We start from the raw sequence: 20,850 nt of genomic DNA, 5'->3' as shown, positions 1-20,850 counted from the left end.
CCCATCAAGCGATGAACACATCTGCATTTTCTCCAACGAGACACTGCAAGGGTTTAATTGAAACGTGGCAGCATGACGATACCTCAGGGTGCTCTTTACGGGTTGGTTTTGAGCTTTCCATAGAGAAACTGTAATCAGGCCTCCTGGATTTCCTTCCAGCCCAGCTTGTCAGCATCAATCCAGGGGCTTGGCTGAGGGACACTGTCTTGTTTGCACTCCCCCCAGACACGGCTCTAAGTGGGTCTGATTCTGCTACCATGTCTCATTCTCACTCCTCCCTAGCATGGGGGGTGCTTTGTTGCTTACACCTTCTCCAGTATAAACACCAGGGTGGTGAACCTCAGTAAGTGGAAGAACATGGTTCAGAAGAATTGTTTGTAATGCTTTTACTAAAAATACTAATGGCTATACATACAAGTTCATAGACAGGTGCACAAGTATAACATTTTTGACCCTAAACAAAATAATAGCTGCTAAAAGATCCCCAGTCTCTATCCTTCCTAGCCGCCATCTCTGGTTCTCTTTGGCTTTGTGACCACTTAAGGATATGTTTATTACATCCTTAACAACTTCCTGGCTCAGCACAGCCTGTTGGGAAAGGCCATGGTTGGCTCTATGCTCCTATCCATGGCTACTTCACGTGTCATGTGCAAACGGTCAGCCCCCAGATGGAAGCCTCTTTGACTGTGAGTCACGTGTAACCAAATCCTTGTCACCTCCAAAAGTGTCTATCAAGATTCCAAATCTCGTAGCAACTTCTGAACCACACCAACTTTTTCTAAGTTCTGATCTATTGAAAATGAAGACTGGGGTTAAAAAAGTCCCCAGCATTGAGAAAATACTGGGGATTAATATCCAGACTGTATAGAGAACTCTTAAAGTCAACAACAACAAAAACAAACAACCCAACTCAAAAACAGGCAAAGGACTTGAATAGAAATTTCTCCAAAGAAGATATATGAATGGCCAATAAACACATGAAGAGATGCTCAACATCGCTCATCGTTAGGAATGCAAATCAAAATCACTTCACACCCATTAGGATGGCTACTATTAAGAAAACAAGAAAACCAGTGTTGGCGCAGATGTGGAGAAATTAAAACCCTTATGCACTGCTAGTGGGGATGTAGAAGGGCGCAGCTACTATGGAAAATGGCAATGGAGGATCCCCAGTGAATTAAAAATACAATCACCATGTGCTCCAGCAATCCTACTTCTGGCATACACCCCAAATAACTGAAAGCAGGGTCTTGAAGAGTTATTTATACACCCATGTTCACAGCAGCATTATTCATAATAGCTCAAATGTAGAAGCAACCCCAGTGTCCCCTGACAGATAGATGAGCAAAATGTAGTATCTCTATACAATGGAATACTATTCAGCCTTAAATAAGAATAAACTTCTGTCACATGCTACAATATGGGCATCATGCTAAGTGAAATAGGCCAGTCACAAAAAGACAAGTACTGGATAATTCCACTTATATAAGGTGCCTGTAGGAGGTAGTAAACATCCCTGGGCCAGAATGTAGAATGGTAACTGCCAGAGGCTGGGAGAGGAGAGCAATGGGGAGTTAGTGTTTAACGGGGACAGCATTTCAGTTCTGCAAGATGAAAAGAGCTCTGGAGATAGATGGTGGTGATGATTGCACAACAAAGTGAATATACTTAATATTACTGAACCGCACACTTCAAAATGGTTAAGGTGATAACTTTTGTTATGTTACTTTACCACAATAAAAAAAAAATTGGGGGGCTTCCCTGATGGCGCAGTGGTTGAGAGTCCGCCTGCCGATGCAGGGGACGTGGGTTCGTGCCCCGGTCCGGGAAGATCCCACGTGCCGCGGAGCGGCTGGGCCCGTGAGCCATGGCCACTGAGCCTGCGCGTCCGGAGCCTGTGCTCCGCAACAGGAGAGGCCACAACAGTGAGAGGTCCGTGTACCGCAAAAAAAAAAAAAAAAAAAAAAATTGGGGGAAGGAAAGGCCCCAGCGTTGACCATCAGGAATAAATCTTGAACTAGCCTGACAACCACCTTGTTATTCCCCCACCAGCTTCCAAGTCCCAAACTGTTGCTCCCCTCACTCAGGCGAATTTACTGGGCTTTGCTGAGATGGCTGGGACGTGCCTTTTTACCCCTGAGAGTTTAGCGGCCTGAGGCGTGGTTTTCAAATCTGGCTACGTGGTAAAATCATCTGGGGAGCATGGGGAAAATCTTAATGCCCAGGCGCCGGTCCCAGAAAATCGGATTAAATTGGATAGGGATTGGAGCTCAGGCATGGTAGCTTTTATAAGCTCAGAGATGAGGCTGACATGCAGAAAGGACTAAGAACCACTAATTTAGGAGACTCTTATCACCTGAGCCCTTCTAACTTCAGGTTCGGAAGTCTTCAAGGTCCCTCTGCCCAGGCTATTTGATTGGGGTGGACCCGGTCCTTTCTGTTCCTTAGACAAAGACCCATCGAGGGCCTGAACGGGCTCACACTCTGCATCGTGAAGCTCTCCCAGATGCTGCAGCAGTGAGAAGCCACCCAGGCCTGGGAACTGAGTCCTGGTGGCCCCAGAAAGGCCTTAGCACCTCCCTCAGTGACATGCCCTGGGGCTCCAGTGTTTGGCTCATGTTCACCACTGTCCCCTGCCCTAATCTGGAGAGTGATGGATTGTGCTGGGCAAACAAGACCTGCCCTGGGAGAGTATGAAGACCTTCTCCTGCCCATATAACCTCTTCCCTTTGCCATCCAGAATCCCATGGTGATTCCAGATGGCAGGAGGCCCCAAAGACCAGCCAGTAACAAAGGGCCTTCTGACTTTCCAATCCCAATGGGAAGCCTGGATGAGTCCAGCAAGTTTGTTTCCCTAAAACTCTCTCTCCTTGGGAACAATTTAAAAAATCCCAGAACAGTCAAAGGAAGCCAAAAGAAAAGGAGGCATCCTCACGGGGCAATTAATAACGCCCACAACAAGCTAGGGCCATTTTTATTATATGTAAGCTTGTTAGCAAAACAGAAACAGCCAGGTTGTTGGTGGCTGCTGGTGGTGATCCATTACCGTGGCGGGAAGGGGCTTTGGACAATTGCTCACAAAGCTGGGGTCAGAACAGGCCTCTGTTATTATCTCAGGCAGGTGGCAGGAGTGGGCAAGGCCACAGGAAGCTCCTCTAACGATGGGGCAGAACCAAGGTGCTAAGAGCCGAACACTAATTTCTCTGTCCAGCGGAGCTGCACCGACCTGGGTAGTTGGCAATCTAAGAATGTTTAACTGGCTTAATTAGGAGCAGTTAGCACAGCCGAAACCAAACCAAAACAGTAGGAACAAAAACGCCCAGACAAACAAAACCCCAAATTAAAAACTTCGAAAACAGCCTCAGGAACAAAAGGATACACGTAAGCACAAGTCACGTCTGTGGAATCCACACCCTGTTTTGATGGCTTTCTAGCTCAATAAATCATTACAGACCCAGGGGTCAGGCCAGGCCCACTGAGAACCACGGTGTCTCCACAGCCACTTTCTAAGCCCTGGTGACCTGTCACAGTCATTCGTGGCTGGGAAAGGAAATGGGGTCCAGGTAGTTCCTTGTTCTAAAGCAGCGCTCACCTTACAGGAGAAGGTTGCAGCTCACCTCAAAACCTGTACAGCCACTATTGGGTGCATGTATACATGTCCTCAGCACAAATCCTCCCAGTGACTACAGGAGGTGGATACAGACAAGTCAGGATGCAGGTGCTTGGAGACGCTAAGGAGCTGTCTAGTGGTGCAGGGCTGGTAAGTGGTGGTCTTGGGACTGAAACCCAGGTCTGCTGGCTCCATAGCCTGCGTCCCCCACCCCAGAGATTGTCACATACTGCATCACGTGCACTTAAGTCACCCAAGGAGCCTATAAAAATAGACTCCAGAGCCGACCCCGGGCATCTGAGTCCACAGGTCAAGGGTAGTCCTGGGTATCTGCATTTCTCCAAGAGCTCCGTGACTTCAAACTTTCCGATGGCAGCTCACATTAAGAATCACATTTTCATTACTGCCCGGTACACAATGAAGTATGCCCACATATGTATATATAACTACTGAATTGATACAACTGAAAAAATGTCTATGCTTAGAACGTGTAAAGAACTCTGACATTTTTGGAGACGTTCTACTCTATTTCATGTTTAAAAAGCTTGTTGTGGGCTTCCCTGGTGGCGCAGTGGTTGAGAGTCCGCCTGCCGATGCAGGGGACACGGGTTCGTGCCCCGGTCCGGGAAGATCCCACGTGCCGCGGAGCGGCTGGGCCCGTGAGCCATGGCCGCTGAGCCTGCGCATCCGGAACCTGTGCTCCGCAACGGGAGAGGCCACAACAGTGAGAGGCCCGCGTACCGCAAAAAAAGCTTGTTGTGGTCCCCAAAACTGATTTCATAACCCACCAACAAGTGTCAACTGCAGTTTGCAAACACTGCCCCAGACCATTCTGCGGCTCTGGGTGGGAGTCTCTTGCCTGTCTCTTGCTGCCTCCTACTGACTCAGAAATGGGTGGCTTAGTCAGAGATCATGGAAATGTGGCTACATGCCCCGAGAATCACAGCAAATTGCTTTGTATTTTTCTTTTACACGTAATCTTGCACAGTGGCTCACAACACATCTGTAGGGAACTAACTCCATTTTACAAGAGTGTAAAGTGAGGCTCGGGGAGCGCACGTGATCTGCTAATGGTTACAGAGCTGGGATGTGCCGGTTCCTCCTCTGTATCAGCACTCCAGGGAGATAGAGCATTTGTGGACAGAATGTGGGCATTTGATTTCCTCACGTAAAACCCTGTCTTTCTACCCATCTCTCGGCTTTCCACCCCCCTCTTCTTGCAGCAGCAGGACTTTCCTATTTGTATTTCAACTCTTCAGTATGTAAAGTAGAACAGCTGCTGAGTCCCGGTCAGCTTTTGCTAACAAAACCAAATTCCCCGGCTTTCTCTGGCAGCTGGAGCTGGAGCTTGTAATCTACAGCTGCTTAAGGGAGCAACTTTCCGGTGAGGGGAGCGAACTGCAGTCTGTTTTAGTTGTGGATAAACTATGCACCCCAGCATACTCCAGGCAGGAACACGAAAATCCCAGATTTGGGTGTGCGACACGTGAGGATTAGTGGCAGAAAAATAAAATTCTTTCTTCCCCCTTTTGCCGGCATGTGTCAGGCCTGAGCACACCTCCAGAGACCTTCCGAGATGAGCAGAGCCAGTGAGATTCAGAAACAGACACACTTAAAAAAAAACCCCAAAAACCCACAACTCTGTTTTGTTCTAGGGTACGCATGCATCCCCAATGAGGGATAATTAATTTGGATTACATAAGAGCACTGCCCTGTTGGTGTCCCTCTTGGAATCCCATACTGTGTCCTTGCTGCACAGAGAAGATATGGGACAGATTTTTTGTTGACATCGGGGGTGGGTGTGATATCTGTTCCCTGCCCTGATACCGTATGGATGGCAGAACCCAGTATTAGTCAGCACCCATCAATGGAGGGGATGAGTTAATCTGCCAGCACCTGGGGGCTGAGCACGTGCTCTGTGTGGAGAACAGTGGGAGATGCCAAAGGAATGTAAAAAATGTCCCTGCCCCAGTGGTCCTTATAATTAAAGCGTGGCTATACCCGTCTCGTTGCCTCTTGCATCCCAGGTCTAGCATGACGCTGGGCATGCAGTATGTGTTCAATAAACACTGAATGAATAAATGCATGAAGAACCTTTGCCACTAGTAGCATCTTCCAAAGTGTGTTCTGTGGAGTGTAGACAGCGAAAGAAAAACGGGGGTGGGGGGAGGACGCCAATACTGAAATAAGTCTGCTTAACAAGGTTTGCTTGCTTGTGCATTGTGACTTGTGAAAGTGCATTGTGACTCGCTGAGCGGGAAGCAAATCTTTTCCCAGATTTATTTTATTTTTTTTTATTTTTTGCGGTACGCGGGGCTCTCACTGTTGCGGCCTCTCCCGTTGTGGAGCACAGGCTCCAGACGCGCAGGCTCAGCAGCCACGGCTCACGGGCCCAGCCGCTCCGCGACATGTGGGAGCCTCCCGGACCGGGGCACGAACCCGTGTCCCCTGCATCGGCAGGCGGACTCTCAACCACTGCGCCACCAGGGAAGCCCTCCCAGATTTGTTTGACTCTACATGTCCTTTTTAATATGAATGGTGTCCTTTGGGAAATGCTGTGTTTTATTTCCTAGAAACTGAAGGTCCTAATCTCACCTCCCATCTACTCTGCATGAATCAAGAGGTTAAAGGAAACAACAGGGCCGGGTTCAGCTGAGGGTGCTGGCTGGGCAGTTCGGCTCACCCAAGGGCTCACTGACTGCCCAGACAGATCAGTGACACGTCCAGTGACTACGTATTATGGGATTTTGTTTGGGAAGCCCAAGAATTGTAGATACTGAGAATGTGTAGTCCAGGGTTCAGCATTCTGCTGTCTGAATTTTATACATGCCTAAATCTGGCATCTCCCGGTGTCACGAGGATGAGCTCATCCCAGGCAGCCCCTTTATCAGGAGACTTGGGTGAGCCTGCCAGGCTTGGGGAGGCCCGGGCACCTGAGTGAGCGGTTCTGTTGCACAGATTACGAAAGCCCAGGCGGCGCGTGGGTGGGAAGGTGCTTGCACAGGAGAGGCAGGGCCAGGGCCACGCTGAGGCTCACCAGCAGAGACAGAACTACTTTACCTGAACAAAGCTGAACTCCCTCCAGTTGAGTGAGTTTGCGATGGATGGCAGTGAGGTGACAGCCAGCAGAGACAGCGTGCCAAGGGCCAGCACTCCCAGGGACAGGTAGATCTCCATCCGCCAGACTTCCTCCTCGATCCAGAGGTGACTTTTATTGGTCAAGACCTGGTGTGGATGGAAAGGAAACCATGAACACTGTGGCCAAGGTCGATGCCCTGGGATTCGGGCGAGCAAGGAATTTAGGACGGGAAAAACGCAGTAACGACCAACATTCCCAATTTCCACTCCGTGTAACGTGTGTCTGCCTCTGTTTTAAGCACTTCTCAGGTATCAGCTCACCTGAGCCTTACAGCAACCCTGTGAGGCAGAGGTCACTATTGTACCCATTTTCCAGATGAGGGAAATGAGGCACAGAGATCAAGTAACCTTTCCATGGTCACACACAGCTTAGGAGATGGCAGAGCTGAGATCAGGACCCAGGCAGCTGGCTCGGAAGACAAGGCTCCTCCCTCCCCACGGCTTTCACAAATCTGTCTGGGGCCAGTCGACCAGAACAGTCACAATCCAAGAGTAAGGAGCCAGAGAATCTGACAAGACATAAAGAACCTTCAAATATGACCATCTCACAAGGTTTTCTGGTGCCCAAATCCCCAGCAGGAAGGAGGCGCTCTCTTAATTCAGAATCCCTTCAGCCAGACAGGCTGCTGCCTCTGCTGACTACCTTCAGCCTGTCTCACCCTGGATCCTTGGTCCCCCAAGCTGCTCCTGTCACTGGCTCATATTCCAGACACACATACACCAAACCCCTCAATATTTCCTAACTAGCCCCCAGCTCCCATCTTCCCACCCAGTTGCCCATTTCTGTCTGAGGAATGTAGCTTTGAGTCAACCACTGCCAGGCAATAGAGGCCAATATCCATTCGCCAAGCAAGCCCATGAGCACTTATGAAGCACCTAGCACACAGTAGGTGCTTCATAAGCACCTACTGTGTGCTAGGCCCTGGGCTGCAGAGAGCAAAGATACCTGCCCTCACAGAGTTCTGGAATCCGCCAGTGAGCCCCAGGCACGCACCAATGGGGGAGCCCCTGCAGGCCCAGAGGTTTCTACCGCCTCCCTCCCCACTCAGAGACCCCTTGCACCTCACCCCACCTTTCCCCCCCAGCCTGGCCAACGCTCACTCGTACCGTGCACACGAGGAAGAGCTTTTATCAAGATCCTTCTGTCAGAACCATCATTTCCAAACTAGACCACATTGCAGAGTTCCTGGACGTCAAGATGTTTTCTGAGAAACACCAGGAAACGCTGCTGCTTCAATTCTACCCGCACAACAAGGAACAGCATTTCCATTAGGATATGTGGCTAGGCTTTAGTAGGTAGGTCTCTGCTTTGCAAAACAGAGTGACTCATACAGGTTTTTGAGAAACTATTTCAGCAGGAAAAAAATAACCCAAGTGCAGTTAGAAGGTATAATATTAAAAATGAATCTAGTGGTCTGAGCAAAAAAGGTTGAAAGGCTTATGAGAGAACGTTGAAAGGAACTGAGAAAATGCCATCCACTGGGTACTTTTCCTGCAATTTGAGAGAAACGAGGGCCTTTGTTCTATTTCAGGGCAGGCTGGCTCTCACTGGTACCTTTAAGCCACAAAAGGACCAGGAGTCTCACCCTGACCATGAGTCCTGTGAGACTCTGGGCAACTCCATCTCTGGGCCTCCGCTTCTCCACTGACAGAGCTGGAAGAGGTGACGTCTAAAATCCTGTGATTTTGCTGTGTGCCAAGCGAACGTCAGCACTAACGAGAAAGGCGGGGCCGACGGTACCCTGCAGGGGGCAGGGGAGTCTCCCACGTAACTGAGCCCAGAGAAGGCTAACTCATACCTTCCCTGCACTAACGACGGCCGCTCAGTGGGTCATCCCTGAGTTGTAAGTTGTTTGTTCTTCAAATATACTTCATTAGTCGCTCCTTTCTGCATTTTGGTAAGATCAGGAAGTTAATGTCCCAAGTCAGAGCTTGGACGATTACACACACCACATCTGCTTGCAAAATGTCTTGTCTCTTCCTCTAATATTTCCACTCAGCCGCGACACTGGGAAGGGGTGGGATGAGGAACCTGCATAAGTATCTGGCTCCTGGCCACCTTCGGTAGCCTGTGGGAGTCTCACCCAACTGACTGAACTATAGTGCTGTTCTCAGGGCTCCCCAGCGAACAGCGTCACAGACGGCAAACTGGGACGTGGGTGAAACAGCTCTCCGCTCCCCTACTGATGCTCTCATGTTCAGAGCTAATCAAGCTGGCCGCCTCGAGCCCGACCAGGACAGTGCTCGTCAACAAGAGATGGAACGCTGCCATCCCCGTGTGGGGTTTCCTTTCCCTGTAGGTTGCAAGCTCGAAGCTGAAGGGCCCAAGGGCAGGAGGCTCAGATGTGAGGTCTAGACGGTTCTCTCTGACAGCCTGGACTAGATTTGGGGTGACAGGGCGGAGAACACAGTGTGTGGGTAAAACACTTTCTTTCATCTTTATCTTGATTTCGGATTTTGATCTTGACATGCGTTTCTAAGGCACCACTGATGTGCGTTTTGGCCGCCCACCCCTCTTCTGGGCTGCTCTGCTCTGTTAATCCCTCCCCCCCATTTCCACGCCCCTCCCTGACAAGCCGCATCAGCCCTGGCTCTGCCCTCCAGAACTCTGCAGAACAAGGTTCAGCCCCTTTGCCTGACAGGCCTTGCTGTCTGTCTCTGATCCTGTCCTATGGGAGTGATGGTTGCCTGGCAACCTCCACGGGGGCCTGCAGCCTTACAGGGCTTTGGAACTCAGGGAAAATTACCTCACACGGGCCCCAATGTGCCCTGGTATTTGCATCATGGCAAAACGATATTAACGTGATATCAACGAGAGCCTTGGCAGGGTGGAGAATTTGGAGAATGGCAGTCAGAGGGTGGGCAGGGGGAGGAGAGGGCAGGGGTTTTGCCTTGCACTCTAGTGGGGAGGGGGCATTACCTTCTTCTTATCCACTGCCTGAAACACCCGCCACCTCCTGGGCAGCAAACATTGTTCCACTCTCCGAGGAGCCACGCAGAGCTTCCTGCCCAGCAGGCTGACTCTTCTTAGGAGTAAGAAAATATCATGAAAGAGCATCAAAAAACATTAGCACTGGGTGAGACCTCCATTTACACCAGGGCCCTGAGGACCAAAGAGGGGTTGTGACTTGCTTATTAAGGTCAAGATCTTTGTTCCAGTCAGTGATGCTGGAGGACAAGAGTCTAGGGCTCTGGCCTGCAGGCCTCCACGCCACCCCACGCCAGCTAAGGTGAGGGACGAGACTGTCTGATTTCATCCCGTGGCCTCAGGGCCCGGTAGAGTAGAACTCAGCGAATGAATGTGTTCTGGGATCATTCATTCAACTGTTAATTTGGACTTGTTTTCCCCGTAGAAAGCAGTATGGGCATGAACACGGATTTGGAGGAGATTGGCTGGACCTGGATCCCAGCTCAGCCACTTACTGGCTGAGTGACTTTGACCAAGTTACTTAAACTCTCTGTGCCTCAGTTTTATCATCTGTAAAATAAGGGTAGTACAGCGCCTGCCTTATAGGGATAAGAGTTCAATGAATTCACACTGGGTATGTAAAGCTCTTAGATGGTACCTGGAACACACTAAGCGCTTTTTAAGTGTTAGTGACTATTATTTTTTCCCTTCCTCTCTCATTTCCAGCAGGTGTCTTGCTGCTTTGCCTGAAGTCTGGGGTTCCTCCTTTCTCTTATGAAAGCCCAAGCCTACAGATGGAATGGTGCCAGGTGTCCGTGGGTGGGGAATGACAGGGCATTTGAGAAGCTGCCAGCAAGGAAGCAGGAACTAGAGTGAACAGGGGCTGAGGTCTGTGGAGCCTTGCCTCCTGGCTCTGCTCTGGGAAGTGGTCAGGCCTCCGAGGGGATGGCCGCATGGTGGGTGTACCTGGGGAGGGCCCAGCCTCAGTAAGATCCCTGCTTCCCAAGCAAGAACAAAACTGCAGCCGGAACCAGGGGTAGAAGAGAAGTGTCTCATTGGGTGGCTGAGTGTCCTGGAGTGGGTAGGACCCTCGCACCAGGCCAGAGGCTGAGGGCTAGAGGTGGAATTAAGCAGGTTGGGGAAAATAAAGAAAGGCAGGGTTGCTTGCAGACCTGAGCTTGGGACTCAGAATCAGGCCCCGTGAGCTTGTAAACCCAGAGGAAGCATCTGGGGGGACTATTTCTGTGGGTACAGGTGCCAGGGGATGCTGCCTGTGATACCACCTGGCTTGACCCGAAGGCCCTCCACTCCCAGGAATCCTGCTGGCAAAAGAGCACCCTATGGCTTTGCTAAATGAATAATTACTGTGCCCTTCCGCCCCCTCAAAATACACATGCTGGGCTTCCCTGGTGGCGCAGTGGTTGGGAGTCCGCCTGCCGATGCAGGGACACGGGTTCGTGCCCCGGTCCGGGAAGATCCCACATGCCGCGGAGCGGCTGGACCCGTAAGCCATGGCTGCTGAGCCTGCGCGTCTGGAGCCTGTGCTCCGCAATGGGAGAGGCCACAACAGTGAGAGGCCCGCGTACCGCAAAAAAAAAAAAAACACACAGAAAAGCCCCACATGCTCCTGCAGCCTTTCCCGTCTCAGGGGATGGCAACTCCATCCCTCCAGGTGCTCAGGCTGAAAACCCAGAGTCGTCCTCCACCACCTCATGAATCCCATGTCCATTACAGCAATTCTGTGTACCCTGGCTACAGAATATGCCTTCAACACCTTCTTGCCTCTCTGCTGCTCCCAGCCCACTCCAAGCCTCCGTGGCCTCTCATCTGGGCTCCTGCACGGCCTCCTAACTGGTTTCCCAGCATGTGCGTTTGATCTTTGATTGTCTGTTCTCCACCTGGCAGCAGCGTGAGGCAGTTAAAAGCCCAGACGGCGCATCACTCCTCTACACAAAACCTTTGCTCGTCTTCAAGTCCAAGGCCCAAGCCTTTCCTCAGCCTTTAAGGCCTCTCTGGTGTGGCTTCCGCCTCCCAGGCCCCGCCCACCACCCCGTCCCCTCGCTCCACCAAGAGGGCCTCCTTGCCGATCCTCAAAGGTGCCAGACAGCTCCTGTCCTCCTGTCCTTCCGACCTGGGCTCACATGTCCCCCGCTCAGCCAGGCCTCCCTCACCACGCTTTAATATTGCACCTCCCACCCCCCGCTTGATCTTCCTCCTTAGCACTTCGCTACCTTCTACATACCCTCTGTAACTCACTTTAAGTCTCCCTGGCTTGGGGGTAGAGCGCTTTTCACGTTCTGTTCGCTGATACGCCAAACCTCGGACAGCAGGATGTGGGCGTGATCCAGTCCGGGCAGGATCGGCAGGTGACAACTGGCGGGCTGCACCCACGGGCGCCCCCCGCCTCCCACCCCGGCGCTGTGATTGGCAGGAAGCAGGCGAGCACCGTACCTGCTTGACGGCCTGGTTGACCAGCTCGTAGCGGTGGGAGCGGCGCAGCGGCAGGCAGAAGCTGTAGAGCGCGTGCAGGGCGGCGCAGAAGAAGCTGAGCAGCCCCATCTGCTTGCGGTGCTGCAGCCAGTGGTCCAGCCAGTCGGGGAAGCGGCGGTACTTGGTGCCGCGGCGCAGCTGCAGGGCCGCCGCCACCACGCCGGGCAGGTACACCAGCGACAGCAGCACATAGGCCACGCAGGGGAGCGTTGTGTTGACCACGGACACGGGCAGCTGGTAGAACTTGTTCTTGCCCTCCTGCAGGTAGGGCTGCAGCACATCCCGGATGAAGTTGTACGTGTAGAAGAAGACGAAGAGCCCCAGGGCCAGGAGAGCAGGCACCTTCCAGCCTGGGAGGAGGCGCAGGGGCATGGCCTCCACCTCCCGGGCCGAGGCCAGGGAACCCATGTCCACGGGGGTGAAGCCCATGGCCTGCGCCAGCTCCAAGACGGTGCGTTTGGCTTCTGGCTGGTCACTGCAGATGGGCACCTGCGGGGAGGAAGGTGGGGGGGGTCAGGTGGGGTCCCTGGAGGGTTGAGCGGGGCCTCGGAGAGCATCTTGGCCAAGCTCCTCACGGAGCAGCTGAGGAAACTGAGGCCCAGCGATCTGCCAGGTAAGGGTATGGCTGGAGCACAAGGAGGCCCTGAATCCCAGCCCGGGGCCTTTCCTCGGCTCCCCATGGGCTCCTAGTCTCTGGCCCAGCAATGCCCACTTCTTGAGGAAAACGGCCAACGCTCATCCAACAGTGAGCATCTCGCCCAGTTCACTGCCATCAGCATCCACAAGCAAAACGCCCATCTAGGCGGCCCCCGGGGGCCCTTGGAGTAGGTGCCTCAAAGGACTGTGGCCTGCCCTGGGGGTCATTCAGCAACTGGGCTTTGCATATGGCCCAGAAGGTGCAGCTCTGGCTGCAGCTCCATCCCTCAGTCCAGAAGTGTCCCCTTTGACCATGTCCTCTGGCCCCGTACAGCCTTCAGCCAACACACAAGGCCTTCCACAAGCCAGCCCCAGCCTTGTAGCCCGCTGCTCCCCTCCACAAGCCCCAACGCAGGCCCACTGGTGTCCTCTGATCCCTGAACATTCCAGGGGTCTTCCTGACACCGCTGTGGTCAGGTGGTCTACCAACACTGACTCAGCACCCGCCAGGCGTTACACATGTGAACCCTCAGCCTCGTCATAAGCCTGCAAGTAGGTACTATTGTCCCCATTTGGGAACATCGTTTGGGAACACTGTTCCTCACCTCTGTGCCTCTGCAGGTTGTTCCCTCAGCTTGAAAAGCCCTTCCTGTTCCCTGTGCCTGACATTGTAAGGTAGGGCAAAGGCCAAGGCTGATCTCGAAGTCTTCCCCAGCCAGCCTCTAGCTCTGCTCCCTCCCAGGCCCTGCTACCCTACACTCCCCCGCTGTTCCTTGCCTGTCCAAATGTAGGAGTCCCAAGATGCAGGCTGCATGGAGGGCCCTCCAGTCAGGGGTGGCTGGGTACCTGTGGGCTCCCCACGGCCTGGCATGGAGCTGGGCAGAGAAGGCATCTGAGCTGGACTCATTGGTGAAAGTTCTCAAACACATGTGGAGCCTGGCATGCTTCCCTGAGGCAAATACAGGTTGCCTCTTGGCATTAAAAACCACCTTGTCGGGCTTCCCTGGTGGCGCAGTGGTTGGGAGTCCGCCTGCCGATGCAGGGGACACGGGTTCGTGCCCCGGTCCGGGAAGATCCCACGTGCCGCGGAGCGGCTGGGCCCGTGAGCCATGGCCGCTGAGCCTGCGCGTCCGGAGCCTGTGCTCCGCAATGGGAGAGGCTACAGCAGTGAGAGGCCCGCGTACCGCAAAAAAAAACCCCAAAAATACAAACAAAAAGACCACCTTGTCTTGGTTAGAGCTCCTCCTGCCAACAACAGTGTGCAGCAATGGCTGTTTTCTGGAGCCATTTTCCACCCTCAGAAAAACCTGCTGTTGACTATTCTGAGAAATCCACGCAGTTTTTGGAAGCCCCTGGAATAAATGAGAGAAAATTTGGGACATGCCTGCTCCCTTAGGACCTGGTACATGAGTATGTTACCTTCTTCTTTCTAAGTGCAATCCTAAAAGCAAAATCTCTCCTCTGCTTGGCTCCAAATAGTAAAAAGAAAGCCATCGACCTTTTCCTCCTTGTCTTCTTGCAAATGAAATTACCATAGAAGAAAGAACATGATTTCAGGTTCCTATGAACTGGGTTCAAATCCCAGCTCACCAAGCTGTGGGACCTAGTGTGAGTAAGTTCATTAACATCTCTGAGCCTCAGTTTCCTGCTCTGTAAAATGGGACTTTGCAGGGCTGTGAGATGAGCTGAGATAATGTACATAAAGAGCCTGGTACACCAAGGGCCCTCAATGGAAGTTAGCCATTTACATTTATTGTTATGATGACTGGCATTCCTCCAGCACCTACCTGCCTGTTTCCATCCCTTGGGCCAGCCTGCAGGGTCCAGGCAGAGATGACATTGAAGGCCTTGACCACTGTGCAGGTGGGGAAGAGGGAGGCCAGGTACTCAGCATTGGACTCATGGTGCCGAAGGTGCTCCTGCTGTGTGGGGTTGCTCACGTCCACCAGGATCTTGCCGGCCAGCTGGTCACTGAGACCACATAGTGTGGAGTAGTGTTCCCGGAACATAGCCACGAAGATGACCTCTGGGGACCCCACTGCCTCCTCCTGGAGAGTCACTTGTGCTGCTGAGGGGAACAGCCCAGCCGTGCGTTTGGGGTTGCGGCTCCCCACCACCACGCTGAAGCCGGAGCCCACCAGGCGTGTGGCCAGGGAGCGGGCAAAGTCCCCGCTGCCCAGGATGCCCACTTTGGGAACCTCCCTGGGGGCCTCGGCAAGGCTGCCGTCACTGTCCACCAGGTGGTGGCTGATGAGTGGCTTGTCCATCTCTCCTGATGTTCTGGTGGCTAGAAGAGAAAACAGGAACTTGATCAGTGGAGGGCTTCTGGACTGCCCCTCCTACCAGCTCCCTCTCTTGTCCACTGGAGCTGCACGGGGGTCCAACATTCATCCAACAGGGCTTTATGAGTATTAACATGTGCGAGCACGGGGGCACAAGCTGAACAAGACCCAGCCCCTTCCTGAGGAGGACACAGCCTCCAGAAAAGGAGAGGAAAGGACCTCTGCCCTCCACACTCTGTCCTTTGTCCTGAGTTATTTCCTTGGTACAAATTTGCAAGCGTGAGAGTGCTGAGAAAGAAGGGTATGGAATTTCTGTGATCGATGCTATGCAGTGCCATACGTCTTTTCAAAAGGATTATGTAATGGCCGGTGTTACTACCCAGGAGTGACCCAACCTCAGCATCACTGGGTTTATCCGATTACCAGGAAGGGTAGACATGTTCCTGTGCTTGTTTACATTTTGCATTTCGGGATGGTGTCTCTGATGCTCTTCTTTAAGTAGATGGACGAGCAGCTTAAAGGCGGGGACCTCATCTTATTTGACTTTGGATCTCACCATTTGTCCCAAGGCCTGGCACAGAGCTGGTGTTCAATGTTTGCTGAATGAATGAACACTGAAATCCTACTCTCTGAGGGTGGGATTGGAGTGGGACATGACAGTGAATGGGACCCTAAGATTGGGTGGGTGCCCTGGGAGCTCCTTTACTAAGTCTGAGATATGAGGGGACATGGAGGAAACCCTGGACTCGGGCCACGGATTTATAGTAAACTTGGGTGGGAAAATTATCTGTTTTAATGGTCACCAACTTCTAACTGAAAGTTGCTATTTTCTTCAAGTATGAATGTAAGCAGCAACACAGTAGTATTAGCCTACCTGTGAGTTTGTCCCCAGTAATGACCAATGTCACATCACAAATTTAATTGTGAAAGAACTCTCCAAATACAATTTAAACTCATCATTAATTTAAAATTATGGTAGGTGGAACACTTCAATACAGAAAGCAAATATTAACATATCTGAAGGGAAAATAGACAACATTATAAATAACAGTAGGGGACTTCACTACCCCACTTTCAACCATGGATGGATCAGACAAAAAAAAAAATCAGTATGGGAACATTGAACTTGAACTGTACTTTAGACCAAATGAACCTAACAGACATATAGAGAACGTTCTATGCAATAGCAGCATAATACACATTCTCCTCATGTGTCACAGAATATTCTCCAGGACAGAGCATATGTTAGGTCATAAAACACATCTTAACAATTTTAAGAAGACTGAAATCATATCAGGTATCTTTTCTGACGACAATAGTATGAAACTAGAAATCAATAACAGGAGGAAGATTAGATAATTCACAAATATGTGGAAATTAGTACACTCCTGAACAACGAATGAGCCAAAGAAGAAATCAAAAGGGAAATTAAAAGAAACTATCTGAAACAAGGAAAAATTGAAGTACAACATACCAAAAAGTATGGGATGAAGCAAAAGCAGCTCTAAAAGGAAAGTTTATAGCTTAATGCCAAAATGAAGAAAAAAGAAAGATCTCAAACAACTTAACTTTACACCTCAAGGAACTAGGAAAAGAACAACAAACTAAGTCCAAAGTTAACAGAAGGAAGGATATAACAAAGATCAGAGTGGAAACAATTGCAATAAAGGCTAGAAACACAAGAGAAAAAAAAATCAATAAAACTAAGACCTGGTTTTTTGAAAAGATAACACTGACAAACCTTTAGGTAGATTCACAAAGAAAAAAAAAGACTCAAATAAGATAAAAAAAGAGAGACATTACAATGGATAACACAGAAATACAAAAGATCATGAGACTATTATGAACAATTATATGACAACAAACTGGACAACCCAGAAGAAATGGATAAATTCCTAAAAACATACCATTCTACCAAGATTGACTCATGAAGAAATAAAAAATCTGAACAGGCCAGTAATGAGTAAGGAGATTGAATCAGTGATGTAAAAAACTCCCCCAAAAAAGAAAGGCCTTGGACTGGGGGGCTTCACTGGTGAATTCTTCCAAACATTTCATGAAGAGTTAACGCTAATCCTTCTCCCACTCTTCCAAAAAACTGAAGAGGAGGGAACACTTCCAAGCTCATTTTATGAGGCCATCATTACTCTGATATCAAAGACAGATAAGGACACTACATGAAAAGCAAATTACAGGTCAATATCCCTGATGAACATAGATGCAAAAATCCTCAATGAAACACTAGCAAACTGAATTCAACAGCACATTAAAAGGATCCTACACCATGATCAAAGTGGGATTTATCTCTGAGATGCAAGGATGGTTCAACATAAGCAAACCATTAAATGTGAAACACCACGTTAACAGAAGAGGGACGAAAATGATATGATCATCTCAATAGATGCAGAAAAAAACATTTACCAGAATTGAACATACTTTCATGACAAAAACTCAACAAATTAGACACAGAACTAGGAATGTATTTCAGTATAATAAAGGCCATATATGCCAAGCTCACACCTAACATCATACTCAATGATGAGAAGCTGAAAGCTTTTTCCTCTAAGATCAGGAACAAGGGTGCCCACTCTTGCCGCTTCTATTCAACATAGTACTGGAAGTCCTAGCTTGAGCAATTAGACAAGAAAAAGAACAAAGGCATCCAAATTGGTAAGGAAGAAATAAAATTATCTTTGTTTGCAGTTGACATGATCTTATATATAGAAAACTCTAAAGACTCCACCAAAGAACTGTTACAACTAAGAAATTAATCCAGTAAAGTTGCAGGATACAAAATCAACATACAGGGCTTCCCTGGTGGCACACTGTTTAAAGAATCTGCCTGCCAATGCAGGGGACACGGCTTCGAGCCCTGGTCCGGGAAGATCCCACATGCCGCAGAGCACCAAAGCCCATGCACCACAACTACTGAGCCTGCGAGCCACAACTACTGAAGCCCTCATGCCTAGAGCCCATGCTCCGCAACAAGAGAAGCCACCGCAATGAGAAGCCAGCACACAGCAAGGAAGAGTAGCCCCCGCTCATCGCAACTAGAGAAAGCCTGTGCCCGGCAACAAAGACCCAACTCAGCCAAAAAAAAAAAAAAAAAGAATCAACATACAAAAATCGGCTGTGTTTCTATATGCCAACAATTAACTATCTGAAAAAGAAATTAATAAAACAATCCCATTTACAATACCACCAAAAAGAATAAAATACTTAGGAATAAATTTAACCAAGGAGGTGAAAGAGCCGTACACTTGAAACTACGGAACACTGATGAAAGAAATTGAAGAAGACATAAATAAATGGAAAGACATTCAGATTCAAAGTAATCTATATAAAAATCCCAATAGCATTTTTCACAGATATAGAAAAAAATCCTAAGATTTGTATAGAACCACAAAAGACCCCAAAGAGCTGAAGCAATCTTGAGCAAGAAGAACAAAGCTGGAAGCATCACACTTCCTAATTTCAAATTGTATTACAAAGCTATAGTAATCAAAGCAATATGGTACTGACATAAAAACAGACATAAACCAACGGAACAGAATAGAGAGCCCCAGAAATAAACCCATGCATATATGGTCATTTAATCTTCAGCACAGGTGCCAGGAATACCCAGTGGGGAAATGACAATCTCTTCAATAAATGGCATTGGGAAAACTGGACATCCTCATGGAAAAGAATGAAACTGGACCCACATCTCATATCATACACAAAAATCAACTCAAAATGGATTCAAGACTTAAACTCAAAAAAAAAAAAAAAAAAAAAGGTAAGACCTGAAACTGTATTACTGTCTTAGAAGAAAACACTGGTCTTATCAATGACTTTTTTTGGATTTGACACCAAAAGTACAGGCAACAAAAGTAAAAGCAAACAAGTCTAGTCTGACTAAGTCAAACTAAAATGTTTTTGCACAGCAAAGGAAATAATCAACAACATGAAAAGGTAACCTATAGAATGGGAGCAAATATTTGTAAATCATATATCCAATAAGGGGTTAATTTCCAAAATATATAAGGAAATCATATAACTCAATAGTTAAAAACCCAAATAATCCAAGTAAAAATGCAAAGGAACTGAACAGACATTTTTCTAAGGAAGACATACAAATGGTCAACAAGTATTATAAAAAGATGCTTATCATCAGTAATCATCAGGAAAATGTAAATCAAAACCTCACACCTTTTAGGATGACTAGTGTCAAAAAGTCAAAAGCTAATAAGTGTTGGCACACATGTAGAGAAAAGGGAACCCTTGTGCATTGCTGGTGGGAATGTAAATTTGTACAGCCATTATGGAAAACAGCATGGCGGTTCCTCAAAATATTAAAAATAGAACTACCATATGATCCAGCAATCCACTACTGGGTATTCACCCAAAGGAGATAAAATCACTATCTTGAAGAGATCTGCACCCCGTGTTTATTGCAGCATAATTCATAGTAGACAAGATAGGGAAACAACCTCAGTGTCTGTTGATGGATGAATGGGTAATGAAAATGTGGTGCATACGTACAATGAAATATCATTCAACCTTAAAAAAGAAGGAAATCCTGACATTTGCATCAACATAATGAACCTGGAGGACATTACACTAAGTGGAATAAGCCAAACACAGAGAGACAAACACTGCATGATCCCACTTACATGTGGTTCTGAAAAAGTCAAACTTAGAAGCAGAGAGTGGAAAGAATGGTGACCAGGAGAAAAGGGGAGATGTTGGTCAAAGGGTACAAACTTTCAGTTATAAGATGAGAGAGCTAATGAATATTATGGTGACTACAGTTGATAATACTGTATTACATACCTGAAATTTTCTAAGAGAGTAGTTCTCAAGTGTGCCCAACACACACAAAAATGGAAACTATGTGAGGTGACGGATATGCTAGTTAGCTTTATTGTGGTAGTTAGTTCACAATGTATATGTATATCAAAATATCACATTGTATACCTTAAATATACACAGTTTTATTTGTCTTTCATAACTCAATAAGGGTGGGGGGAAATTAAAAACTAAAATTATAGTAAATATTAGATTCTGTCACTAGATCTTGTTACTTAACATAAAGAATCATGCATGTTACTATTGCACGTCTTTTAAAAATATATTTTAGGGACTGTGTTTCAATATAGTATGTATTCTTTGTAACCCTATGTAATTTTACGTATGGAAGAAGAGCGTTATTCTGAGAAGTTTAGGGGCTTCACCAGTCTATGAACTCATGGGGGTCCTCGGCATAGGAGGGTTAAGAATCCCTGCCTGGAACCAGTGGAGCTGCAGGGATGGCTTTTTAACACCCTCTTCCCACTTTCCACAGAAGCCTCCTGGCACGCGCCACACACCGGGTGAGGTGGGAGCCACAAGATCTAACACAAGGGGGCGCAGGGGAACCAGGAGGATGTGTCCTGGCTCTCCCACGAACCAGCTGTGTGTCCTTGGACAAGCCCCTGTGCCTCTCTGGGCCCCAGCTTCCACCTTTGTAAATGGAGGTTACAACCTCTGCTCCGAGGTGGCAGACAATGCAATCTTAAAAGGCTTTGAAAACTGACCTGGACGTTTTACAAGGGGGCAGCAGCAGCTCCTAGCTATGGGATGGCCACCATGTGCCAGACACTGCTCTAGGTGATGTGTGATGCGTTGATGAGTGGCGGTCATCCAGTCCTCACAGAACCCCATGAAGTAGGGCCATTATTATCCCCAACTTAAAGAAGACGAAATGGAGGCTCAGAGAGGTTGAGAAACCTGCTTCAGGTGGCATAGAGGGGAAGCGGGGGGGA

General features: G+C 48.9%; 1 protein-coding gene across 3 annotated transcripts in view; it reads right to left on the bottom strand.

Annotated features, from left to right (window-relative positions):
* STEAP3 (STEAP3 metalloreductase) overlaps positions 1-20,850 on the bottom strand; it is a 42,939-nt gene that overhangs the window by 4,319 nt on the left and 17,770 nt on the right. For all 3 annotated transcript variants that reach the window (XR_016394187.1, XM_022590627.2, XM_022590628.2), the window contains exons 2-4: positions 14,570-15,069; positions 12,108-12,635; positions 6,671-6,835 (exon numbers count right to left, since the gene is read on the bottom strand). Coding sequence is in view for 2 of the 3 variants with exons in the window: in XM_022590627.2 (XP_022446335.1) it covers positions 6,671-6,835; positions 12,108-12,635; positions 14,570-15,049 (1,173 nt within the window). In the remaining variant the exon portion in view is untranslated. The remainder of the gene's footprint in view (positions 1-6,670; positions 6,836-12,107; positions 12,636-14,569; positions 15,070-20,850) is intronic.

Source organism: Delphinapterus leucas, chromosome 8 (assembly GCF_059928025.1).
Source record: "Delphinapterus leucas isolate spDelLeu-1000000601 "Yukka" chromosome 8, BTC_Dleu_Yukka2, whole genome shotgun sequence".
In the NCBI taxonomy this organism is placed as follows: domain Eukaryota; kingdom Metazoa; phylum Chordata; class Mammalia; order Artiodactyla; family Monodontidae; genus Delphinapterus; species Delphinapterus leucas.
Note: the sequence above shows the minus strand (reverse complement) of the source record. Positions and strands in the feature narration are given on the sequence as shown.